At 37.0% G+C, this 27,980-nt stretch overlaps 1 protein-coding gene and 1 long non-coding RNA gene across 12 annotated transcripts in view; one reads left to right on the top strand and one right to left on the bottom strand.

Moving 5' to 3' along the window:
- The window catches only part of TNRC6B (trinucleotide repeat containing adaptor 6B), a 142,259-nt gene that overhangs the window by 8,921 nt on the left and 105,358 nt on the right, over positions 1 to 27,980 (top strand). For 6 of the 10 annotated variants that reach the window (XM_070947217.1, XM_070947210.1, XM_070947213.1 and 3 more), the window contains one exon: positions 12,932 to 12,999. The exons of 1 other annotated variant lie outside the window; for it this stretch is intronic. In XM_070947217.1, coding sequence (XP_070803318.1) covers positions 12,932 to 12,999 — 68 coding nt within the window. Of the gene's footprint in view, positions 1 to 9,166; positions 9,225 to 12,931; positions 13,000 to 13,347; positions 13,401 to 21,661; positions 21,784 to 27,980 lie in introns of those variants that run through there. 3 more of the 10 variants (XM_070947212.1, XM_070947215.1, XM_070947208.1) reach the window with 3 other exon arrangements.
- On the bottom strand, positions 4,567 to 8,586 carry LOC139319664 (uncharacterized). 2 transcript variants are annotated; one of them, XR_011600635.1, is made up of 3 exons: positions 8,492 to 8,586; positions 6,824 to 6,993; positions 4,567 to 4,708 (listed from the first exon to the last, which is right to left on the bottom strand). It is a non-coding gene; the product is annotated as an uncharacterized lncRNA (long non-coding RNA). The 2 variants fall into 2 exon arrangements; XR_011600634.1 differs by lacking the exon at positions 8,492 to 8,586 and adding an exon at positions 7,134 to 7,217.

Below are 27,980 nucleotides of genomic sequence, written 5' to 3'. Positions count from 1 at the left end.
AGAGGATGCATAAACCTTTTAATGTTGACTGACGAAAGAAAGGAGCAGATAATTTACAAGGACACAATACATAATTATTCGACTATTTTTTTTTAAAAAAATTGATTTATATACCGCCCTTCTCCGGAGACTCAGGGTGGCTTACAGTGCGTTAAGCAATAGCCTTCATACTTTTGTATATTTTATACAAAGTCAGCTTATTGCCCCCACAAACTGGGTCCTCAATTTACCTACCTTAGAAAGGATGGAAGGCTGAGTCAACCTTGAGCCTGGCAAGATTCGAACTTACTTTAATTGCAGACAGCTGGTGTTAAATTACAGTGCTTTAGTCTGCAGAGCTATCCAGGCTCTATTGTGATTTAAAAAAAAAAAAATTTAAAAATAAGATTTTAAAAGTTGGACAATATTTGACTTTAAGGCTATGTAAAGTTGTCAGTGATTCCTCATCACACTGGACCACCGTGGGGCTTCATCCAGATATTCTTCAGTATTCTTCATTGTTTGAACAAAGTGATGGAAGAAATATTTATCAATTTTGCAATTTACAGATGAATTTCAAAATGTAATGGCATAGCTCACACTCTAGAAAAAATGTAGTTCAAAATGCTCTTCCTTGCAGGAATAGCTTGAAAATAATGAAATTGTATAAGATAAATTAACATTTGTCATGGGGGGGGGAACTAATGTATAGATAAAGAATAGGGCATATCTGGCTCAAAGAGTTGTGGGGAAAAGAAATTAGAATTATGGTTGATCACAAGCTGCATTGTGATGTTGCTGTTAAAAAGGCAAATTTAGTTTTAGGACACATTAACAGAAATATATTTTCCAAATACGAAAAGCAATTCTTCCACTCTGTTTTTATTACATATCCGCTTTGAATATTCAAATAGCATAATATGGGGAAAAAATGGGTAAACTGGAATAGAAGCAAAGAAAGGACAATAGGGATGCTCAGAGAACTAGAAGCTAAGTCTTGGGAAGAAAGACAAAAGAAATTAGGAATGTTCAATTTTAATAATGAGAGGGATGTACTTATCAAGTATCTTTTATTACACATAACACCTCTCCTGCGCGAGCTGCACTGGCTCCCAGTGGTCTTCCGGGTGCGCTTCAAGATGTTGGTTCTCACCTTTAAAGCGCTCCATGGTATAGGGTCGGGATATCTGCGAGACTGCCTGCTGCTACCGATAACCTCCCACTAGCCAGTACGCTTGCACAGAGAGGGCCTCCTCAGGGTGCCGTCGGCCAAGCAATGTCGGCTGGCGGCCCCCAGGGGGAGAGCCTTCTCTGTGGGGGCACCCAACCTGTGGAATGAGCTACCTCCTGGAATACGACTGATCCCGGACCTCCGCGCTTTCTGCAAGGCCCTGAAGACTTATTTATTCCAACAAGCTGGCCTAGCTTAAATGGTTTTAATGGGGTTTTTAAAATTTTGATTTTATTGATTCTGTGTTTTAAATTGGGAACTTTTCAATTTTGCAGATCTGGGATTTTAAATTGGAAATGCCGATGATTTAATTTATTTTAGTTTTTTCTTAACTTTTGTACTATATGTGTTTTAAGTTTGGCTGTCCACCGCCCTGAGTCTCCCTGGGGAGAAGGACGATATATAAGTTGAATTAATAAAATAAATAATAATAAAATTTAACATACTATAATAATATAGAATAGTTTTATAGCACTTGAAAGTTAACTAATTTATTACTGAATAATTCGGTACTTTGCAGTTGGAGTCAATGAAAACAAATTCTTTGAGCAAGCAAAGGTGCTCATGTTTTATATATTAGCAATGCCTTAAAACATATGTGCTTTTTCCTAGGATCTCATGGCTAGAGGTAGGTGTTTAGAATATCCCTATCTGTTCTTGAATGGGAGGAAGAATTAAAAATACAAAAGATACAACTGGTCCATAAACCCTGAAATTCATCCAAAAGGGTATTATGGTAACTGTTGTTGGAAGCCACCAAGAGTTCAAGAAGCACTAGGAGAGTTCCACCACCCCATCCCAGTTTTATCAGAGATTTTTGAATAAAAATAATATTGTTGGGATTTAAAATAATAGTTTAATGCAGTAGGTTGCCTGTGCCTAAGACCTGCATCCTAAAACCAGCAGTTTGGGGGGGGGGGAGGGAGAGAGAGAGGGGGAGATGGATTAAGAATTGGAGGAGATACAAAAATACCCAAAAATCAAATGTGCTGCACAGAGTAGAACTAAGAACAAATCTTCAGCATCCTTCAATCAACAATCTTTCAATCACAGTATCATGGGGAGGAAGGGACCTTGGACCCAACCTCCCGCTCAAGGCAGGAATGTCCCACCATCCCAGTCAAATGGTTGTCCAATCTATTTTTGAAAACTTCAGTTATGAAGCACCCACAACTGCAGAAGGCAATCTTCACACAACTAAATAAATGTTCTCTGCCAATTTTACCTTATTGCTTCCCCTCTCTTGGTTTTAGATCTGATTCCTCAAACTCAGCCCTACAACATCTTTTCTTTCTGCTTCCCTCAAACTCACTCAGAAAAAAGCAACTCTTAACTTCTTTTCTCCTGAAACTCCCAGCAAATGACTGGTGTTTGAGAAAACTGTCTTAAAAGATCACCAGTAAACTACTCAGAAATAAGATTCCTTTAAGGAATTTCACAAGAGAAAGCAGCAAAACCCAATTTACTGCAGCAATCCAGTTCATGCAAACATGAAAAGTTGAATTAATAATAATAATAATAAATCTGAAATTGTGTTACACAGAACATACCTCCACTTATCCACTTACTATCTTTCCAGTAAACTTAAAATTCCTAAAACTAATTATAGGTTGTCCTTGACTTACAACTACAATTGATCCCAAAATTTCTGTTGCTAAGCAAGATGAGTTTTGCCCCATTTTACAACCTTTCTTGCCATAATTGTTAAGTGAATCACTGCAGTTGTGTAGTTTGTATCATACTTGTTAAGTAAATGTGGCTTCCCCATTCACTTTGCTTATCAGAAGGTTGCAAAATGTGATCACATGATCCAGGGACACTGCAACCGTCATAAATATGAATCAGTTGCCAAGAATCTGAATATTGATCATGTGGCCATGGATTTTGCAATAGTCATTAAGTTCGAAAAATGTTCATAAACCACTTTTTTCAGAGTCATTGGAACTTCGAACAGCCACTAAATGAACTCTTGTATGTCGAGGACTACCTGATATTCAGTTAATAACTTCTGTGGATTTGTAAGACTGACATAAAAAATTTAAGCTGCTGTGACAACTTAGAATTATTACCAAATTATTTTGTGTTACTTCTAGAACAGCTTTGATATCACGGTTTGTTGCCAATAATTTTTGAGAAGTTGTAGTCTCTAAGACATGCCCTGTTTCCTTGAATTTATGTTCTGATTAAACTTTAAATTTCTAGAGAGTTTTATTCTCTACTATCTGAAATTCACGCATTATGTGATAGTGGTTGTATTAAGCCAAAAAGGATAGACACTGCCACTGTGCAGGAGTGCAAACATAACTCTTAGCTTGAAACATCTTAAAATATTCCTTTTTTCCCCCTGGGATAATGAATAACTACTTTAAGATGTTGCAGAAAAGTGCTGTGTTGAGATTCCAAACTTCATTTTAGAGACTGAATAAAAAGGATTGCACTGTTCTTTACGGCATTATGATTGCCTTGTCCTAAAGTATAGAATGTTATATTTGTGTACTCAATTTTTTGTGGTCAATTGCTAATTTAAAGAATTTTATATTTCAGAACATTAATCCAATTGGGTTGATACTGTCTACTTGCATTAGCACAACATTGAAGTTAGATATTTTCCAATACAGGTAGTCCTCAGTTTACGACCACATTTGATCCCAAAATTTCTGTTGCTAAGCAAGATAGTTGTAAAGTGAATCTATCCCATTTTTTCAGTACCATTATAACTTCAAAAGTCACTAAACAAATGGTTGTAAGTCAAGGACTACCTGTAATGATTTTCTTACTAAAAAGCATTGATCTTTCATAAAGATATTCCTTCCTATCGTCCACCAACTGGAGTAAATTGTATGAGGGACAACCTAGTGTTGGAAATCAGATACTAAAGATCAAGTTTATACCTAAGCCACAGTAGATAGACTTTAAGTTATAACTGTTCATTTCACAATGGTTCAAAGTTATGAAGACCTCAGAAAAGTGACTTATGATCCATCCTCGAAGTTACAACCGCAGCAACACACATACACACAATCACAATTTGGGTGCTTGACAGTTGCATTGTCTTGTGGTCCTATGATCACAATTTGTGACCTTACCAGCTGAAAAGCAAAATCAATTGGGAAAGCTGGATTTGCTTAACAACCTTATGATTCACTTAAGAAGCATGATAAAATGGTTGTAACATAGGGTGCAGTCAGGTGATGACTCGATTGCATTGCTTAGCAACCAAAATTCTGGTCCAAATTGTGATTGTAAATTGAGGACTAGCTACACAGTTAATCTCTTAGTAGTGATACAAAATAGTCTTAATGGCAAATTAAAACAGCTTTTGTAGAGTCTAAAAAACTAACCGTAGGTATATTTGTCTCAAGGTTTAGAACCTATTTCTTTCTCCTGCCATTTTGTCATAGCAAATTGTTTGCAGCTCTTTTTCAAATTGTCATATAACAGTTTTCTGTTTCCCAAACTCCTTGCTTCTTGAGTTGTCCAGCCATCCCACTAAAGGAGCTGAAAGAAAACATGTACATCAGTACATCAAAATCTTTGCAAGTCTTTGAATATCTAAAAATCAATTTATGTACTGTATTGCTAAGATATAGATTCCTGTAGTGGTTAAAGTGTCAGGCTAGAAACTGGGAGACCCTGAGTTCTAATTACACCTTAGGCACAAAACCAGCTGATGTTGGGCTATTCATTTTCTCTCAGACTCTTGGAAGAAGGCAACAACATACCACTTCAAAAAATGTTGCTAAGAAAGCTGAAGGGAGTTGTCCAGGAAGTTCCCAGAAGTCAACATTGACTAGAAGGTTCAATTCTTCCCCAGCTCCTAATTGGAGAGTTTTACTAGCAACTGTCTGTTAAATAATTGCTATACACTACACTGTATGGCTTGCCGTGCTTTAAAGTTCTTGGCAATTAACTGAATATTATTGTGGAATTAATTTGGTTAACTAAACTCAGGCTTAAGCTATTAAGATGAATGAGGCAAACACTTGGCAGACAGAGTAGTGTTATCTATCCTTTCATAAATCTTGGAACACTTCCACATAGTGAACTTAAAGTGGAATAAAAGTATTTGAAATAAATGTCATTTCTCCCTGACATTATCATTTTTTGTGAGGACTGAATTTTGCAGATCCAAAGCTTATCTGTTCTGTCTTTTGCAATTGGAGAGCCATTTCAGTGCAGTGGTTAAACTGCTGACCTCTAGAAACCAGGAACCCCTGAGTTCTAGGCATGAAAGCCATCTTGATAACTTGGGCCAGCCTCTTCCTCCCAACCCAGCTTATCTCATAGGGCTGTTGTTGGAGGCAAAATAAGAATCAGGTGTATTAGGTATGATTGTTGCCTTATGTTTACCATAGATAGATAGCTGGGGATTAAAAATATAACAGTAATAACAATAACTCTGATGTTGGGGAAGTTACTTATGCAGTTTTCCTTCCACCCTGCACCACTGATGAGAAGAGAATGACCAGAAATGTATCATTTGACATATCTTCTTACTGATTGTAGGATTGCAGCAGTTTAAAGTATAGAAATACTTTTCAAACTATTTTAGACATTCTTCTGATTTAAATATATATAGATACAGATATATAGATATAGATATAGATATATATTTGATATATATTTGATATCTTGACCTCCTAGAATTTATTTTCAAACTAACCAGTTTAGTTTTGGAGCTTAATTTCCTCTTGATATTCTGGAATGATTTTACTTATCTATATCTCTCATCTATAATGCAAAAATTATTTGTTTCAATTAGCCTGAAAAATAAAAGCAAACTAATTTGCATTGCCTAAATACATATTATAGTGGGAAGAGAAAAAAAAGTTCAAAATCTGTTTTACCAATCAGCTCATTATTTTCTTTAAAAATCTGTACAGAATAACTTGCTTTCTACATACAGCTGTCATCCTTTCTCCAATCTATGAAATGTTGCCCTTCATTGCATATTTTTAATATTTTTGAAATATATTAATGCAGGGGTCCTCAAACTTTTTAAACAGGGCCAATTCACGGTCCCTCAGACTGTTGGGGGGGCCAGACCAGCTGGGTGGTCGTGGCTAGATCATGTGACTAGGTGGGTGTGGCCAATTTAACAGTCCATTAAACTATGTACACAAATTAAACTTTAATTTGTTTTGCTCCTGTGGTTGTTTTATTTGCTTTTGTTTGCATGTTGCTCTTTTGGTTGACTTTTCTTTTTACTAGATCATTTTTTCAGTTTTTTAGGAGTCTAGTGGCCCACTTTAGTATTGTAGCAATTCTTCTCAGCTCCAAGGAGCTGACAATCAAGTGTGTGTGTGTGTGTGTGTGTGTGTGTCCTCTCTCTCTCTCTCTCTCTCTCTCTGTCTGCTCTCTTTATCTTCTGGAGGTGGGGGAGGTGAAAAACAGGCAGTTTTCACCCATTTTTTGGCCTCCTAGGGCATCTGTGCACCTCATTTTTCACCTCCCCCACCTTCAGCAGTATTCTGCAGGCCAAAAACAGGCAAAAATGGTCCGTTTTCACCCTTTTTTTTTTTTTTTTTTTTGCCTCCTGGGTTGTCTGTGCACCACATTTTTCACCTCCCCCACCTCCAGCAGCATTCTGCAGGCAAAAATTGTTGACCTTACCTTTCAGTTCCAGCCTTCAGGGCTCATGAAGGTAAGTCCTGCGTTTGGCTGAAGGGTGAGCGGGGCGATGTGGGTGGGTCAGCCTCGTGGTCCTGCGTGGGCCGGATTAATGGCTTCGGTGGGCCGCATGTGGCCTGCGGGCCTTACTTTGAGGACCTATGTATTAATGGCTTAAAAACAATACCATTTATGTTTGTTGTTGATTTTAGATTACCTTGCTTTAAAAATCTAATACTTGTGCAAAGAACATTGTATTAATTCTGTTTAAGGACTTTCCCCCATTTCCAGTAAAATTGATACAAAAAGTTACCTTCCCTCTTCCCTATAACTCCTACAATGCCTCACATTGGAGTTGACCATTTGTATCTCAGATAAAGAAGGCAGGAAGCTAGTTAATGTTGTCTGAAATCATAGGAAAAAAAACATCCTCAAAGAAGGCAATAGAATGAATCATGCCAAGAAAAGTGCTTAGATGTATTTATGCAAGTTAACAGGAATCCAACTCAACTGGAGAGAAACCAATAACATTTCCAGTTTGGAAGTCCAGAAAGTGCAAGTTTTATATTTGATTCCAAAACTTTTGATTGCTATAGATCAATGTATGATATAAAAAGTATTTAATAAATAATACTTAGATTCACATTTCATGATACTTAAGGCTATAAAACTTAGAGAAGAATATTGGTTGGACACTGGATACTTGTATACGAATGTTTAAGTTGTGAAGATATAGCTAATTGATCAGAGTTTATTATATTAGCTGAGTACAGTAAAGACTTAAAAGTCATATACAATCAAATTGCAAAGGTGAACTTTTTCATTCTCATAAGATCTTATTAAGGACTAATATACGCAAATATATTTTTATTTCAAAAATAGAACACTAACTTGTTTTGAAATGTAGACATGAGTAGATCATTTCTTAACTTGTGATAGGACAATCTTGGACATTTATATCAAAGAACAACATAAAGAATTTCCTGAAATGGGAGGTGGGAAGATAACTATCAGGCTCATTGAAGCATTTAACTAGCTTTTTAGTATAGGTTTTTTTAATGGCATTGACTAATAAAATTGCAGAGGCTTTATTTTTTGCTTCAGTTATACTTAAACATATCAAATATGATCATTGTACAGTTTAGCTGGTTTAGTAGTCTTTGTGTACTACAGTAGTTCTTTGTGTAAGTATGAGCTTCAGGAATAAAATTATAAATCCTTTAGCACTGGGATGTGCATGGGTTTCGAACTTGTTTTTAATACTACATTTCTTACACATCATTGTCAGTATAACAATCCTCCTAAAACAACTTTAAAACATTGATAAAAATTTGGGATTTAAAATATAACAAATAGTATTTAAAAGCAAACTAACCTATAGGATACATAACATAGGTCAATTGATATTAATGGCTCTTTGGAGTTGGAAAAGGGAAGCATTTCTGGAATGATCTTCACTGCCTTCCTTCCTCTCCCTTCAGAAAATTGTCTTAAATATGTATATAGTGACTTAGTAGTATACTTTCCTTGCATTTAAGGAGAAAAATATTAAAGATTATGCTCATAAATGTTTAGCTTTTAGAGACAGTTGGATGAAATTAAATAATTTGGATTTTGGACCTGTCTAGAATTATACCTTTTTTATTAAAGTATTTGTTAAAATGAAAATACCTCTACATTACTGATTTTGCTCTTTTGTGTCCTGTTTTCTTTCTTTCTCCCTGTTTTCTTTCTTTCTCCCTGAAGCAATTTACTCTGCAGGAGTCAGTCTTCTAATTAAGTTTTTGCCTGTCTGCTCTCTTTCCTTGTGCCTCTCCTTCCTTCTCAAATGCTCTTACATATGATAGTCAGGCTGTTCTGTTTATATTCAAATATTTAAATGCTGTCTCCCTATTGTAATTTAATTGAATATTTCCTCTTCTCCTTCCCTTTTAATATTCTTCTTTCTATGTATTGAATATATTATAAACCACAAATGATAAACTGTTGGAATATATTTTGGTATATAATTTATATATAGTGTCTAGCAGTTTTAGCACTTTTATAATACTTGTCATAAATAAGTACCAGACATATTTATGTTTTTCTATGCACTTGCATATATAAGAATTCCTTAAATGTTGGAATTTGCTTTTAAAGTGAATTCAAATAAATTGGGTTTTAATATTTGTAACCTTTTAACAATTTTAACAAGCTGTAAGAGAGGAGTTTAAAATTAGCCATCTTATGTTACACAACCAAATAATGTTTGTCTGCTGGAGATAAGAGCTTATCACTAAGTCCAGTAACAACTTAGACTTCAAAGCATCTCATAGCTCTTTATGAGTCTTGAGAATTCTGTCAATACTTGGAGATGAAGAGGTGAGAGAAGTAGTAGCCCAATTAACTGTGTGAAATTTTTTAAGTAAGTGATAGCTAAGAATGGGACTGTTTTTAAAGCCATTCATTGTTCAGAAAATGAAGAAGTACTATAATGTGTATTTGCTTTCTGGTTTCTAGTAATGCTCACACTTAATTACATTTTCTTAAGCAGTCTACAACAGATCTGACTACTCTGACACTTCTTACATGTATTTCTTGATTGTTTTATTTCCATTGGCAAAATTAACTGGGCATTTATTTACATCATTTGACATTCATGAAAATGGATTGGTAAAAATTTGTGAATTTTGTTCTATACAGCGAGGGTTCAGGCCAGTTTTGTTCTATACAGCAAGTGTTCATGGGGTTCCATGAATATCATTTGGATGATCGTATGTCCATGATGCCTACAAATGCTGTATTGTTGATGGGAAGAAGATAGAAATTATTATCATTTTTCCTTTGATACTGTTCTATCTCTTCAGAAATGTATCAATAAGGACACTACTGCGCTTTATTATGAAACTGTCATAATCCATTTTTAGCATTGCACTTGTGCAATGATTTGTGTCCATATTAGTTTGATTTAGTCAGAAAAGTTCTGTTTCCCTTAAGAACTGCGTTTACATTTTGCTAAGATCTAGTTAAACGTGGAGTGGAGTAGATCTTCATTGAGGTCTACAGACAATTCCAGTTTCTTTGAACAACATCAGCATGGAATGTAAAAATATTTGGGCCTCACTGACAAAATGGTATCAAAAGATATTTCAATTTCTGTTACAAAATTGTGTGTATAAGTCCAATGTATAAGTGAGTTGTCCACACTTACCGACCATTTTTTCAGCAACTGTTCAAAGTTATAATAATGCTGAAAATTACATTTATGGTCTGTTTATAATCACTTAAGTTTTCACAATGTCCATTAGTCATGATGGTGGTACTTAGTCAGCCCTATTGGTGCAGCAGTTAGAATACAGTACTGCAGGCTACCTGCCCACAGCCTGGAGTTCGATCCTGACAGGGCTCAAAATTGTCTTCCTTCCATCCTTCCAAGGTTGGAAAAATAAGTATCCAGATTGTTGGGCAATTTGCTGACATTGTAAATCTCCCAGAGAGTGCTTTAAAGCACTATGGAGTGGTATATCAGTGTAAGTGCTATTACAATTATCTTCATTATAGTCAGTATGTGTTGTCCTGTGCCTGACCTATAGGTTTTTCTTCTTTTTTTAATCCCTTTCAGAGGAGAGAGATTGGAGAGAAAGGAATTACAAGTCAATTGTTTGCTGTTCTATACATTGAAAGCAACATGATTATACCGGCAGCCAGGGTTTGGAAGCCACGAGTGTGTTATTTCAACAATTTTTCTCTTGAAATCTCTCTGCTCTGGGGGGAAGGGAGGAAACAAGTGATTTCTGTGGGCAATTTCTCTTTTGCCTAACCTTTTCCCTCTGTTGGTATGATCACATTGTTTTCAATATATAAAAGAACAGTTTAGTTTCTTAAAATGTCTTTTTCTCCAATCTCTCCACTTTATTAGGGAGAGGGGAAGAGAAAAAAGTAATTTCTGTCTGCAGTCTCCTCCTTCTGACACCCCTCCCTTAGCAGAGTATTGTGGAATATTAAGAAAACATATTTTCATAGTGGAACATCCATTTGGAAATGACTATAATAAACTGGATAGACTGAATCTCACAAGTATAAGCAGAAGGATCTTTTCTTAGATATTGTCAACTGTTCTACAAGTAATCCCTAATTGTGGCTAGCAACTCCACCAGTAAGCAAAGCAGCTACTAAGTATAAATGGCCTCAATTTTGCTTTGGGTTGGAAAGAAGACTATTTATTCTCCACTGCTCTTTGGAATACTCAAGTGCCTGCTTGCAAGTAGATCTCAATTTACAACCAGTTGCTAACCAGTTGCTTAGCAACTTTAAAGTTCTGAATGCCTCAAAAGGTAATTATGACCCAGTTCCGAAGTTCTGACAGAGGCCCCCCACACTGTCACATGACTGCATTTCAAGCGCTCAGCATCCGGCTCACATTTACAGCCATTTGCAACATCCCACACTTACAAGACTGCAATTTACAACATTCTTGTTAAGAACTGCTATTTACTTCCAAGTTTTTTGGCAAAAACACCCCAGAGCAAAACATTGGGTTCATTTAGTGACCATTCCAAAAACAAAAAGTCATTAAAAAATTTTATAATAAGTTTTTATTTTATTTTATAACTTACAAAAATTCCGATTTCAATCAGTGTGTTGTCTGGGTACAGATCATTTTAGTAAATAACATATTTACAACAATATTACATTAAGTATCAATTATAATAATAACCATAGTCTTTGTTTAACCAATTTAACATACTTTCCTTATATCACCAATCCTTCCATATGTTTCCCTGTTTCTAGCTCCTGTTTTTGTCAGCTAACCATTGATAAAATAAGTCCCAAGTCAAAAAACATTCAGTTTCTTTCTTTTCCTTAATTATAAGTGTTATCTTATAATCTAAATAAAAAGTCATAAAATTTATGTCGGTCACAATCTATTTTACAATCAACATGACTTATCACTGTAGTGGGCAGACTCTGTTATGATTGTAAATTGAATCATGTACCTGTACATGTAGGGACATGTAATAACCACATGATTGTAAGGAATATAAATCCTTCCATTACCCAGCATTCAGTTAGAACTGAGGATGCTTCTTGGATGAGAAGCGAAACGTCTTCAAGAAAAAGAAAGAAAGTCCAGTTGCATTTTGAAAAAGCATCTTTGAGACAATCATGACCTGAATGATTGAGAATCTCCATAGATATGTACCTCTACTGTTTTGATACACATTGAAAGCAGTGCAGTCCTGTTGGCAACACAGGCCTGGGAGTTGCAGGCACACTGCAAATATCTTACAGTATTCTCTGGAAAACTCTTCTCCAATCTCAGCTTGGGAGGTGGGAGAGAGAACAAAATGCAAGGATTTCAGTAGACAATCTTGCCTTTGCCTGATTATTTCTTTCCTTTGTGGAGCAGAAAGCTTGCAAGAGAGAAATCTCTTTGCTTTTCTACACATCAAAAGCAATATGATTGCATAATATGAATACACTAACTATATATTCACTCCTAATGCATATTAATATCAGAGTAAAAGTTTGGTCGCTTCCTTTACATGATATTCCCTATTCCAAAGAATGTTCTATATAGACAACATTCAGAGTAGTCAATCTTGGATGATAGTGAAGCTTGGTCTACTAGAGTGTGGAACTTGATCACAGTAAACTTCTGTAGTATTTGCAAAGAATTTTTTTAAAAAAAATTTGTGAAGAAAATGATTTTTGTGATTTGTCACTTCTTTATATAGCCTAACCTATTTCCGTTTTTTTTATAAATAGTAGCATCCCATCTTTGTTTTTTTATCTTTTTCTCGAATTCTCCACTTAACTATTGGTTTGCCCATGCTCTTTCTCTGCTGGGTATTGCTAAGGGAGGTTAATAGTCGCTACAACAACAACAAAAAGAACACCTCCTTATAATGGAAAAAATAATAATTCTTGTCTTTATCATCTATCAACATAACTAAAACCATGTATGATATTGGTGTAATGACTGTTGGAGTGGATCTTGTTAAACTGAATTAACAGTCTTTGCAATGGGATAACGTATATATACGATAATTGACTGTCAAGGAAGAGGGGCACATAGGACAGCATATACTTTGTTTCATCCGTGCTGACCTACAATGCTTGCCTTCGCAGATGGAACATGAGGATTTTGTAATGGAAGGGCATGGCAAGACTCCACCTCCTGGTGAAGAAAACAAACAGTGAGTCATGTTTATTTAAGAAGGGCCTTAATAGAATATGATACAAAGCACTTGTGAGTAAACGTGGATGAACTCTTAACTTCCTTTTTAAGGAATTCATTATTTAGTTATGTTAATGTTAAACTGCTAGTATATCCAATTTTAAACATACTAGGAAGTAAGTATCATTGAACACGGTGGCTTATTTCTGAGTGAGATTTGGAGCAAACCATTAAAAGGTATTTCGATGGATATAGTATGGTGTACAGGTACTGCCAACAGCATTGAAAAGCTGCCACCTTTTTGCAAATAGAATTGCAGTAGTTTACAAACTAAGTTCTCTCTATTAATGTTCTATATTTATCTCAGGTGCATTTGTTATGAAATATGAGTCTTAGCATTTCAGTCCTCAACAAATCCAAGTAAGTACTATTATATGCACCAGGAGCTGTAATTAAACTATAGTGTTACTCTGCAGCAGTATACTATAGTCTAATGAAAGTGCATAAAGATCATAGTGAATTACTTTTGATAATGCAATTAAATTTAATTGTTATGGGATGTTTTTCTTTTGTCATATTCTGTAATCCAAATGATACTGATTTATTTAAGAGACTCCCAGTACTGCATCTTGAAACAACTGTGTTTTAAGGTAGTTCACAGCAATTCTTCAGTACTTTTATCATCATTATCTAGAAATCGTAAGACTTGACTGAATGATTTTCAGATCACTGTGAGCTGTGATGACATTCTCTCCTCAGTAGGCTTTTACTTACCTCTCACAATCCAAAATCCACTTTCTTTTATATTCCTTTTCCATCAATTATATTGGTCTCCTAGTTTCCCATAGGATATGGAGTGTTTTGTTAATGAAATATATACTTCTAGGCATCTTTACTACACACTCTTTTTTTATCAACCCACACTTTTAGCACAGTGTTTCATGTGGACTAACTCACTGAATTAAAAACTGTCGTGTGTTAGTATGTTAAAAATATATTTGGATTACTGATAACATTACTGATGAAAGAATTCTGCTACGTTGTGACAAGATTATTATATAGCATTAACACGAGTATGTAAAGTTATATGTACAACTTTAATAATTGCCTATATGTTTACTTCAATTGCTTTCTATTTGAAACAGAAAAATCATAAAAGTTCTTGGAGTATATCAAATATAAACTTAATTTGTTTGGCTTCTGTAACAAGAATGCAAAGCTTATAAAACCAAGATCTGAAGACCATTATTTGTACTTTAAGAACAAAATTATATTGAAAGAACTTATATATATATATATATATATATATATATATATTATTAATTAATTCAAAATGCATACTTACATTGCAGCCCTCTTACCTCAGGGTAGCAGACTTAAATGAAGTCACGCCCATTTTTTTCTTTGCAACAAACTTGCTAGACAGATGTGGTTAAAAGAGAATAGTAGTCCTAAGGTAATGGTCTGAATGGGGAAGATGAACCTTATTCTTTGATCAAAGACTCACATTGTAGACATTACACAAAAATATTTCTCTGTTTTTCAGCCTAAAAGGTCTTCTTTTGCAGCAATGATTCGTTTAAGCATTATAAGATCATCTCTCCTCCAATAATAATATAAATTATACTTTTTCTATACTTCCTACAAATTATTCTAATTACAAACAGAACAGGACAATTTCTGGGTTTTCTTTTTCAATATAATAAGGCTTGTTTTAGAACTTCATTGCTTCAAAGCACATTCTGGAAACATGTATCTTCCAAACAATAATATCTGAAATTCCATCTCTCTTTGTGTTTTACAAAACTTTGTGTAAATATATATGCTACTACTCATACAAGTAATCATTTTTTCCCCAAACATGCTAGTTAAGAAAAGTTGTTTGGATACTAGCACAACCTTTGATTCATGTAATTCCTGGCATATGCAGAAGTTTTTACTGAAGACCATTCTGATTCTCAATATTTATTTTTAGAAAATACTATTTTCTCCTCTTCTCCTTCTTTCAAAATTGCCTTCAGATGAAGTGCAACTCCTGTTAACTGATATATCTATTCATTTTTTAAATGTAACTTACTAGGTTACTATTCCCCTTTCATTGTATACAGCTCAAGGCAGCGTACATAATGTTCCTGTCTATTTTCCTCATAATGACAAACCTATAAAGTGGAAGTGGTTTGCCATTAATTTCCTAAAATAATCTATCATTTAGACTTTCAGATAGTTCACCTCCATATGCTAACCAGATCTGTTTCTGTTTGGGTTTCTAGATCATCTAAAGTCAGTTGAATCCTACCACATGCTGATCCTGGCTTCTGTTAATTAGAACTTCTGTTGGAAGTTTTATTATGATTACATTATGCTTTCCTTGTTTTCTTTTCCTAAATCTACCAAATTCTGCCAATAGATTCCAATTACCTGCTTCAAGAGCAGAGTTTGAGCCCCATAAAATAGGCCACCCCATGTGGATCAAGGAGTCAAAATATACCTGTTTGTCTTGTCTGTTTCTCCAGATGAAGGCTGTGTACTGAGTATTTTTTTTTATTGGAAGAAAAATGTGTACACTATCTAGAAACAGGAATGTACTTCTCCTCCATGGCTTGGGAGCAACAGGTATAGCCTTGAGAAAAATTTTTAAGTGATCACTGTAGAAATCAAATTTCGATTACACGTAGGAATCATAACCTAGGGCTCCAGTTAAAGTTTTGTAAATCATTTAAGGAAATCAAGATTTTGTCTTAGCTCTTTCTGCTAATTGACTTACATACCTCAGTTTGCCAAAGGTCAGACATAGTTCTCAGTCCAAGAAAAATGGCACACCCGTGGTTTACTTGAAACAATAATTATGGTCAAATTCAAACATCCTGGTGAAATTGGCTGCATTGAATTGGATGAAGTAATGCAACTTGTCCCCTGTAGATATAGATTGTAAGATTTACAAATAAGACTAGAGGTTTTTCAGCTCAAAACTGAAGCATCTGGCAACAATAATATCCCTAGGGATATTTTGTGACTCAGTATAATATAATAAAAAATGAAAAAGGGGAGAAAAACCCAATGCTAGTTTAAAAATAAGAGATTTTATGTTCACCAATTAAAAATTAAATATTCATTCCCTGTAGCTGCTAACCATTTACAATAGTAATATGTGTAGTATATAAATTCCTTGCTGTTTTTCATCAGCTTTTTTGATAGGATGGTGAACTGGATTTTTAGTTCATTTTAGTTTTTAGTCATTTCGATAGAGAATGAATGAGGATTGAATAACAAACAAATATATAGAGTGGGAAAATGAGATAAGAAAGGGAAAATACAGTAAAGCTACAGTAGGATGGAGTTGATGAGCTCCTTAGAGAGAAGTTTAAAGAAGCAAAGACAGTGTATCAAACAGGATGTGGTCATATTAGAAGCCTGGTTAAATAAGTTTGAAGAACAATAGAGTATTGGTGTAAAAACTAGATTGTACATATTTTTCTCTTGTATTTCTTTTGTTTACTATTGTTTTTCTATTCTTTGTATTATTTTTTCAATTGATGGGATTAGCCTAATGGTGTATGTATCTCATGAGGTTTTTTAATATTTTTACTGCGTATGTTAAAAGGATTATACTGGTATTTTTAAAGCAAGTTTGATATTACTTCCATATTCAATTGTAGTAGTTTAATCTGACTGCAAAACTGTTGTTTTGTCCTGATTAGCATTATTCAAACATCTATTTTTAGATCGAACAAGCATAAATTGAAATAAATGTTTTATCTGCATTTGTAAGTCTCATTCAGAGCTGCTGTCTTGTGGAAGCAAATGCTGGAAATACAGTTTCTTTGGGTTTTGGCTAAGATGAATTATAGCATTTCATTACTGTGTTGCAATTCTAATAATAAAATATATCTTTTCCTCCTAAAATGCAAGAGCACATGAGAGTAGTTCACAGCACTAAGTCTTCGACAATACATGGTGAAACAGTTTTAATTTTAAAGGTCTGCATACTTTACTGTTTACGCATAAGCAGCTAGCTTGGCCTAGACAGTTATATCTCAAGCCAAAATCCATGGAAACTGGTTCATAGCAAAGCATACTGTTTTCATATGCTGCCCACACCAACCAATAACCGTTTATTTGCTTGCTTTCAGCTGCATTAAAACTTCCTTTGTTTTCTTCCCTTTTTGGGGGGCAGGGGAGACCAAAGTGAGTCCATTCTTAAATTTATTTTTCTATAATGGTGTTTAGATTAGATTGCTCAAGCAGAATTGTGCTTACTTTGTTTTATGTAAGATAAAAACTTATTTTTGAAAGTTTCTCTTGGTTTCTGAAGTTTGCATTTTGTGGAACAAGCATTGTCTGAGAGAGAGGGAGGAGAGAGACATCTATGTAACTTGAGCATCAATATAAGCTACTATAATTGGTAATTATAGGTGACAATATTCTTCCATTTGCATTCTTCACCTATTGAAGAAATAGATTATGGCGTTTATCACATGAATTTTTACATCTAAAATATGTTTTATAACCTGATCCTTAAGTTATATATTTTTATATTATTCTGACGCATATGCAAGTATCATGCTGCAGTAAATTATGTGTTAGAAGCAGATTAAAAATGCTCTTTAAAAAGCATAGTAAAAGGACTCTGGGTCTTTTGAGAATTCCTCTTGCTCTTTAGAAAAAATACAGAAACAAGTTTTCCTTCAAATGTGTGTTCATCATTATTGAGCACTTGCAATATTAGGTGTGATCTACATCAGTATTTTTCACAACTTTACGATGTGTGGATTTCAGTTCTCAAAATTCTCTACCTGTGCACTCACTGGGAAATTGAGTTGTAATCCACACACTTTAAAGTTGATGACCTACACTATGCCTCCAGCTTCTACTCATTTACATTATCACTTTCCCAAACTGTAACTAAACCTTAACAACTAAAGGAAGGAGATACAGGTAGTTTCTCCATAGTGCAGAAATGGGAGGTGCCAGGCTGGGATATTCCTTACTCTAGCTCTATGTCCTGAGCTGAAAACTTCTGAAGATCCGCCTCTCTGGTGACGTCTCTTCAGTTTTTTTCAGCTCAGCCTAGCTCATGGTTGCAATACTCTTGGTGATTAAGTGATGCAGTCATTAAGTGAATCATCACAGGCATTTCTTATTTAAGGGGCACTTGTGATAACTATAAATATAGACACAAGTACTTTGAAAATTAGCTGTAAATGTGAAGTAATTGGGAGGGAGGAAAGGGGTTGGTTAATCTAGCTCAGGCATCCTCAAACTACGGCCCACGGGCTGGATATAGCCCGCCAACACAATCATCGGCCCATGCAGTGGTGAGATTCAGCCCCACTCCCACTCACTCCTCGCATGGCTGGATTTTCCTGGCTGACGGGCCTGAGAAAGAGGTGCCTCACCTGCTGCGGCTGCCAGAGAGTGTGGGGGACGGCCAGGAACTGCACAGTCCCTGTCTGGCAGCAGGGACTCTGCAGCTGGCCCTCCAAGAAACAGGCATGGTGACGGCAGCACATGCATCAGCTGCAGGCAGGGGGGCAGGGGCGGGTGAGGCATGTTTTTTTAAAAAAATTTGATTTATATGCCGCCCTTCTCCGGAGACTCAGGGCGGTTTACAATGCGCTAAGCAATGTGATGCGGATCACCTGCTCCATCCCATGTGGCTGGGATAATGCACGTAATCGCCCGACACACCCAGCCGCGGGACTGCATTCCTCTCCCCTGTGCCTCTGCCTTCGGCTACTGCTCCCACTGCAGGCGAAAACAAGGTGAGGAGGGTGTGGGGCGGTGGCTGCCTACTCCCTCCCGTCTCTTTTGGCTTGCAGTTGGAGATCAGGTCACCACTGATCATCTCCTTGGCCCCCTTGCGGGTCTTGCCCTTGGCCTGTGCATGACGCATGTTTCCCTCATGTACCCGACTGCAGCGGTGGGTGCACGAGAGGGGCGCTTTGCCAGCAGGCCCTGCAGGAAATGGGGATAAGAGAGGCATTTCCCCATCTGCTACCAGATCCAACACGCAGCACCTGGCCGGGCTTCCCTGAAGCATCGTGTGGGGCGGGGTATGAAGCAGCGTCCACTCTAAGGCTGGAGGAAGAGGGCCTTGGAGCCTCAGGCACTGGTTTGGGTAGTGCCCTGCCAACTATCCGCTCGCGTGGAAAGAAGCCTGGCTACTCACGAGCTGCGCCTTTCCGGAATTTGGCTGCAACCCTCCGTCTCCACTCACTGTCCTCCTTCAAGAGCAGGCAGCTGAGTGGGAGAAGGACAGGCAGCCAAGAGAATCCGAGCGGGAGATTTGGGGGGGGAGAAATCAGCGGCTGTTGCAGCCCCCACTCCCTAGTTCACTCGTGTCTCTCCAGCCCCACTTTGCCAACAGGCGCATGAGCTCGGAACGGAGATGCGCGGGGGGGGGGGGGGGCTGCAAGGCAGAAGGCTACCTTCAGTCCAAGGTAGGGACCTCAGGAGGAACTGCATCACTCAGGCAGCGCTCCAAAAGCACTTTTGAGCTCGCGCAGGTCCATTAGGCCAGTGCCATCACCGAGGCAAAGCTGCCAGATAGAAAGGCTGATTAGAAATAAAAACACGCCCATTTCCAGCAGGCAAAAGGCAGCCACCGCGAGCGGGGAAAGCTTGATCCCGATCGGTGCTATGGCCGCCGAAGCCCAGCTGGGATTGCATTTCTCCCCCCCCCCCCCATCTCTGCTGGGCCAGGGCAGCCAGGGCTCCAATGGGGATCTGGCTTTCCCCACTCACGATGGCCGCAGCCTAATGGACCTGCGCAAGCTGCTGACAGCCTCGGTGGTGCGCAAGGGGAACGTGCCTTTCTGACTGGCCTCTTCACTTCCTTCAGGCTGCGTGGGTCTGCCAAGCAGCAGTGGAGTTGCCATCCAGGAGCTGCCAGGGGTAGAGACCCCAAATGATGTGCCTCCTTCACTGGGGCTGTTTGGCAGGGAGAGCAGAGTTCCGCCCTATCCTGTGAGGCAGCAGCTCCACAGCGCTTTTGGGGCGCTGCCTGAGTGACGCAGCTCCTTCAGACGGAGCCCCGAGGCTGCAGTCCCTTCCCTGGACTGAAGGCAGCCTTCTGCCTTGCAGGCCCTGCCCCCTCCCCCGCCACATTTCTCTTCTGAGCTCGTATGCCTGTTGGCAAAGGGGCTGGCGAGATGCGAGCGAGCTAGGAAGTGGGCACAGCAGCAGCTGCCGCCTCCCCCCCCCACTGGAGAGGGAGGCAGGAAGGGCTGGCTGGCCAGCGGATCAGCGCTGCTGAGCCCCCCATCTTGGGGGTTTCCTCACCACATCCACTCCAAGCGATCCCTGCTAAATTAGCAAAATGGACTGCTAAATTGGCTATGCCCACCCAGTCACATGACCACCTGGCCACGCCCACCTAGCCAGTCTGGCCCCCCAACAGTCTGAGGGACCCTGAAATGGCCCCCTGTTCAAAAAGTTTGAGGACCCCTGATCTAGCTGCTCAGTCTTTTTCAAAGTGGGATTTACTGTAGGAAGATAAGAGTATTCCACTGGCTTGGAACATTGAATGTGAAGGGAGCTAAACAGTTAATTTGGTTAAATAAATTATTAGGCTATGCTAGTAATGTTTCATCCTGTTTTATGTATTCAATATGGATTGTGTTAATTTTATAATATTGCACATTTTATTTTCAAATAGTTATAAGCTATTGTGACTGCCATATACAATATTACAGAAGTGACAGTATTACAGACTATATCTTATTTACTTATTACAGAAATTAAATTCTGTTCACTTAATCAGGAATTAATGTTTCAGTATTTCTGTTAAGGAGTTTGTAATTCTAAATTTGCAAATGTGTACTGCTTTTTCATCTAAATCAGTAGCACAGTATGCTGAAATTGCTTTTCCTTTTAATGGACAGGATGAGTAAGAATATGGATTGCAACAGTAACAAGCTGTAACTTTTCAGCATATAGAGATTTACATTTTGGCATTAAATGACAGGTAAATATTATTGGGCCTTGCCAGACATTTCTTATTTACCTAGATAGCTATAGCCTGTATTTTCCATCCATTTAAATAAAAAATAGAAAAATTTAAGAATAGAAAAAATAGAAAAAGTGTGAGTTGATTATTAATTGTAAGATTAAAATAAAAGGTTTGATTCGAGAGAAAATAATTTCAGCCTACGACTTCGCAACTAACAACGTCAAAATTTCAGCCTGTTGCCAATCTTTATTAAAACGTGGCGCTTTGTAGGGTATGTTGCTGAGAAGTAGTAGAAAACGAAGCGTACTAGTTGGACTTTGCACAAAGGAACGAAAGAAAAGTAAACTGCGTTCTCTTTAAGATTATACTTTTCCTACCCTCTTCCTGATTGACAATGTACGCTGGTCACATGATTCGTCTCTATTTGAAGGTCACAAAAAGCTGCTTCTTTACTGGGGGGGGGGGCGGGGGGCGGCGAAGTGTTCGCGCAATTGCGCGCCTCTCTGTATGTGCGCGCCGCGGCCGCGCGCGATCGCGATTGTGATCGAGTGAGCGAGTTCAACCCAAAATGGCCGACGGAGCTTGTGCTGGCTTTTGAACGTTTCAATTCGAGAAAATAGAAATATAACAGAATCTTTTTCAGATATCGTCACTTCCATTTTTACCCCTGTATGCCTCAACTTGCTGGATTTAAGCACTGTTGCACTTTATGAGGTCAGTAGTTTTTTAAATGATTTTTGTGCAGATTAGCGTGACTGCTTCATTTGATTTTGCAGCACGATGTTTGCCTCGCATAAGTGGTTTGATCTTGTTCAAATGCAGTTGCCAGATCTTGGAGAAGATCGCTAAAAGGTATACGTGGCAAATTTTGGAAAGGTTAAATGACTTTTAAAAGCCTTTTGAGTATAATTGGCTGAATGTATTTGGCTATATTAGATCTTTCTATAGAATCTCATCTTTTTCTTTACCTGCAAACATTCGTGTCTTTTGAGGCTTTTAACTCTGGTGCAAAAATTAGCATAAATTAAACGTGCTTATATTCTTTCTTGCTGTTATGATTGGCCAGGGAAGGGGGAGGTGCATATTTTTTATAATGTTTTATATTCACAGAAATAAAATAATGCAGCATTGCAGCTTTTAAGAGGGATTTGAAGTAATTAATGAAACAGCTTGTGGGTTTTTCTGGAAGAAGCTTATGTTTCAGAATCTATCAGCCAAAATGTACCTAAATATCTCTTGTGTCTGTGTGTCTCCACACCCCAAAAACATAATTATTTTACTTCTTTTACGTTTTGGATTTCAGTGGGAAGCAGATGCTTGTTCCCTATAAACATGACAGAGTTCAGAGGAAACCGTCTTGTTACTGTAGTTGGTCTCTGCTAGGAAAGGTTAAGTTTAAAAGTATCAGGGTGAAATACTTATGCAATTTAGACTATTTTAAGAAAATATTTTAGACAATGTTATTGCAAATGAAATTTATGTGGGAAGAAAAATGAGGCTTTCCCCCTCCAAACAGGTGTTTTTCTTTAAAAATGAAGCCTCATGTCTATCTCTTATCAAAAGGATCAGAACAGTAGGCACTATAAAATTTACTTTCTATGAAAGAAGCCCTTTCTTTTGCATTGAGAGAATGATGTAATGTATCTCTTTGAGTATAATTGAATAGAACAATATAAATTTTGATTGTCATACATTTCTCCCATTTTTCTGAAGGGCCTTGTATTTAATTTGTATTGTGATATTGTAAGATATAGGTGGGGCCAATTATAATGATTCTACTGCAATTAATTATCAAATATTGCTTGAAATCTCACATTTTATACTAGCTCATACAATGATATTAAATACCTATTTCTTATGTCACAAAACAAGGATCTTATTAAATTTTGAGCTTATTCCATAATTGCTCGTATGTATGTTGAGTTAGGTTGTATTGTCTTGAGAAAATAAAATCTGGTTTTGAGTATTATGTTGAGAAGTGCTCTACATTATATTGAAAATGGATTTATTCTTTGAGGTTAATATATTCTAATGTGCACATGTATGAGCGATTTACTCAAGACAAATAACCTTGGTTTGGTTTTGAGGGTTACCATATTAAGTATGAAATTACAGTTTGTGTGCTGCTAGTACATGTCATACAATTCTTTATCATTAACTCTAGTGATGAAAATGGAATAAACCATTTGAAAAACTATGTATGGAAGCTGAACAAAGATAAAATACTGTTTGAACTAAACAATTTGTGTCATTTATTTTGGAGAGATGCAAAAAAACTGAAATGAGCACTTAAGAATTTAAAAATGATGTTCTTATATAATGGTAATTTTAAAAAACCATTTTGGTAACCAGGCATTTTGGTTAGTTTAATATTTAAAAATGTCTTACTGCTAAGCAGAATCTTTATACATTTTATAGGTATAATCCAGAATAATTGGTAAAGCAGCTGAGATTGCTGCAGAATGGTGTCAAAATACCTGGGACAGTTTGTCTGTGATTGAAAACTACGGCTTCAGTACTGTGAATATCTAGATGTTCAGTGAATCTTTTCCAAATTGAAACATGTATTTCTCAGTAAATTTATAGCAAGATCTTTTAAATAGAGTAGGTTGACATTCATAAAACAGAAACAGATATGCATAATATTTAGTTATAATTAAATAAAAACATTCTTAATGAGTGTTGTAAAAAGTGTATAGAATAAAAAAGATTGGTGTCTGCTCTAGGGTCCTGATTATCAGTCATTGGGGTCCTCAGAGCTTAAAATAGAAAATAAAAGCAATAGTGCTACTGTAATATTGCTCTACCATAATTAGTTTTCTGTGGCATAGTATCTTTGAACATTGAGGTTCCATTTAATTACTATGGACAAACACAACAATTGTGGCTTCTTTTAAATTTCCTAAAGCCGCCTAACCAAGAGTTTTTCTTGCTTTTTGCTCCCTTTGCCCCAGTTTTCCTTTTAAATTAGAAAAAAAAAGCCACTCAAATTCTTTAGCCTTTCACTCTTTGATCAATTTAGTGATCCTACTCTAGACTTTTTGTATATATAGTTTCAGCTTGCCATATTTGTTCAATAAATCATCTGCTATGCAAAGTGTTACTTCCTAGATTCTAGCATTTATGATGACTTAATACCTGGGTTTAGCAGAATGCCTACAATGGATGTGTGATTTAGTATTTCATTAATGATTGCATTTCATTTATGTTAATTATTGATAACCCTCCATTTCAAACCTACAGTTTTCTCTTTTATAATTCCGTTTTCAACATGGAAAAGTATCCTTGATAGTAATAATTCTTTCAGAACAAGATGTGCTGTAAATCAGCAAAATTATTTAACAACTAGTGTAGACAAACTATCTAGATTCTCTTTTGTTTCATATTGTGGTTTGAGTACATTATTTCTTCTTCATGCATAGAAAATTCAAATTCCAATAAAACTAAGAACCTGTTTATAATTAAAGGGGAATTGAATTTCTACAAAACCCAGAAACATTTCATTCTGGTATGTGAAAGAGCACATCAACAATAGTTCATAAGTAAGAATGCTGGTTATCTGAATCAGTTTCAATCTGGGTACAGGCCTGGTTTTGAGATGAAAACAATATATTTCTTCCAACCTGTATCAGGGAAACGACGTGGTAATCTGATCCTTCTACTTCTCCAAATCATCTCAATGCCATTCACTACAATAATCTTTCAAATTGGCTTTGGGTAGCAGGATAGCGCCAATCATGTCTGACAGCTGAGCCTCAAAAGATAAATGTGGCAAGCTTTCTTTTTATGTTATGGTCTTTGGATTATGCTTTGAAAAATCCACTTTGTCACTTGCATGGCTCACCATATAGATGATGATGAACCATGCTGAAGAAGGGGTGTGAGGGCGAGATCAGAGATTTGCACTTGTACATGGATTACAAACAGTCATGGATATTTTTCATATAGATTAAAATGATTGACTCTTGTGATGATTTGAACACATCCATGCAGTTTTATTGGCAACAGTGTGGAAATAATTATCCTAGTTACATTTCATCTAGTTACAGCCCTAGTATTCCCTGGGTTTCTCCCACTCAAGCCTAGCCAAGTCCAATTTAAATAAATTCCATTTCCAAGCATATCTGAATCAGTATTTAATACAGACAAGATAAAAGTACTTTGAGGAAACTTTGCTTAGAGATTTGATGGATACTAGTTGGTATGCTACTGCCCATGAAGAATCAAGCCCAGTTTGTAAGTTCTTCTTGATTCCTTACTATTGAAGTTGAGGTAGTAGCAGTAGCCACAAATGCCTTTTTATTCAATGTTATTTGTGCATCAGTGGTAGCTTTATAAAAAAACATGTTTAGCTTTATCTGCTAGAATCCAGTCTTGTCTAGTATAATATGTTTTTGTGTAGAGTTGCTTTTGAAGGTATTTCAGAAATTTCAGAATTGAAATTTCCTTCTGAAATCAAGTAATTTTAAATACAAATTAATGCAATTAAAAGTGCAATTAATCTTCCCCAGCAACAGCTAATGTATCAAAATGGTATTTAATTTTACCAGATTCATTTAATAAAAAGGACATATTGGAACATTATATATTGTAAATGTGGTTTCATAATACAAACCATTAACTTACTTTTCCAGAATTTTAGAATCTTTGTTGCCTTAGCAAGACCGTACATTACTTCTAAATGTTGCATATCTTGATAGTCTGAGCATTATCAAATTATTGCATGCATTTTGTTAACATTTAAAATCGTATGTACTATACTTTTACATGGGAGGGGGAGTTCCTACAGCATTAGGGAGATCACTGTTAAAGTAGAGCTCATGTTTTTTGGAAATATTTTGCCTTTATCCCAACAAGGCTTCCTCAGCACAATGGTTCCAAAGTAGGCATTCATCATACACATAAAATCTGTGCAGTGTTACTCAATCTCAGCGTTAAGATGTGTGAACTTCAATTTCCAGAATTCTCCAGCCAGCATACCGGCTGGGGAATACTACAATTTTTTCTCTAAATCATTAAGTGAACATGTGACTAAGAGAAAGGAGCCTTGAAAATCACTGGCTACCAAACTCTTTTGGATACAATTCTCTTGTATGACTCAGTGTTGTTTTCACTCCAGCCAATGTAGTCAGGCATACAAAATTTGGTTATAAATGCACACATTGGAAATGATTTTGATGGTCTCTAAACAAGGTAGCTTCTAAACAAGAAGTAGAAAACTTGAGTATTTTTCTAGTTTACACATGATTCTTTGTAGAGTGTCAGGGAAGCAAGGACTATAGTGATGCCTAGTGGCTGCAGTGATTTTTCAGTTTTAAATTTTGTTTCCCGGTGCATTTAAAACTTTCCATGATTATTTATTGGTATTACTGAATGTCAGTTGTCTGAGGGTGAAAAAGGCTGGGAATACTAGTTTTTCTTTGATTCATCTAAAGGAAAATAAACCAAAGTTAGAAAGATATATGGGAAACTTGTTTAACCTTTACCATGAAACAGAAAACTCTGTTTAAAAGTTTTTTTCTTATGCTTCTAAAGTATAACATTCATATAACATGCACAGAACATCATAATATAGTAAACTTTATTGGAGAAGCAACATCTCTTTATGTCCACTTATATTCATTCGCAATTTTAATAATTGATTTTGTTACCCCTAAGCAAATCCTTCTGCCACTAATTAAATATATTGGCTTGTTTCTTAGGCACAAATTTTTATATGAGATTCAACCAGGAAATATGCCAGTTTTAAGATTAAGGTAGTCAATAATGAGTGAAAAACTTTGGTTCATATTTCAAGCCTTCTCAGTTCTGCCACTTGTGCATTGGACCTCTGCCTGACTTGGCTAATAAAGAGACGTGCTGGGCACTACCTATAAAGCTCTGTATAACATAGAGCCTAGATGTATAAGCAGCTAGCTTTCCCCAATAGTTTCTGCTTGTCTTATTTAAACAACTAAAGAGTACTTACTGAGGACCAGATACTATGAAATTTGAACTGAAATCTTAGCCTTCAACTTTTCTGAGGTATATACATCTTAGAAAAGTCTATCAAAATAGAAGTCCTGCCTTTAATTATTACTCATTTGCAGTGCAGCTGATATACTGGAGTTTTCCCCCTTTATTTTAAACATACTGAAAAATACTCTTGTTCTTTTTAGCATTCTTTAGCTATTTTTGTTAGAAAATTTTGTATAGATGACGGGCTTCCTTTTTCTAATGTTCAAGGTTGCTATGGTGCGTTTGTGCTTGTTTAAATAGTCTGTAGAGCTTCTCAGTCATCCAGGTCATGGTTGTCCCAAAGGTGCTTTTTCAGGAGGCAACTGGACTTTCTGGTTTTTTTGTTTTTTTTTTGAATACATTTCCCTTTTCCTGTGCGCTGCTCCCACTATCCAGGAATGGAATGGGTTAATGCTTCAGCCTTTGGCAAACAACTGAGTGTTAAAAAATACTAAAAATAAGGACTTCCCCTTTCCCCTCTGCCTAGCCACACCCCCACTCCCATGATCCCCCAGTCTTCGCTCAGTTGCTTGGCAAACGCTGACGTGTTCCTTGGGAGCTCCTGCTTTTTTTAAAGGTATTTGTCTCCTGGTTTTCTTTATTTCTCTCTCTCATCCCCTACCTCAGGGGCGCATAGGACTTTACTTTATTTTTGATTATTTCCTTTCCCCGGTGTTATTTTGTTTTCTGCCTTCCTTGCTCTTTTTTTCTATCGCCGCTTCAGCGGCAGCGCTGATCAGCTGGGCGCCGGACTCGGAAAGCCGAGCCGCCCACGCAGCGCTTCTCCTTCGATCGCTGCAGCCGGCGCCACTTTCAAAGTGCTCGAAGCCCCAGCAGCTGCCGCGTGGGGCGAGGAGGAGAGCGATCGGCTAGGATCCAAGCCGATCGCTCCGGAAAGCGCTGATCAGCTGGGCGTCGGGCTCGGAAAGCCGAGCCGCCCACGCAACGCTCCTCCCTTGATCGCTGCAGCCGGCGCCACTTTCAAAAGCGCTCGAAGCCCCGGCAGCGGCCACGTGGGGCGAGGAGGAGAGCGATCGGCTAGGATCCAAGCC

The sequence above is a fragment of the Pituophis catenifer genome, unplaced genomic scaffold (assembly GCF_029215685.1).
Source record: "Pituophis catenifer annectens isolate HBS135680 unplaced genomic scaffold, rPitCat1.0.hap2 SCAF_7, whole genome shotgun sequence".
In the NCBI taxonomy this organism is placed as follows: Eukaryota; Metazoa; Chordata; class Lepidosauria; order Squamata; family Colubridae; genus Pituophis; species Pituophis catenifer.
Note: the sequence above shows the minus strand (reverse complement) of the source record. Positions and strands in the feature narration are given on the sequence as shown.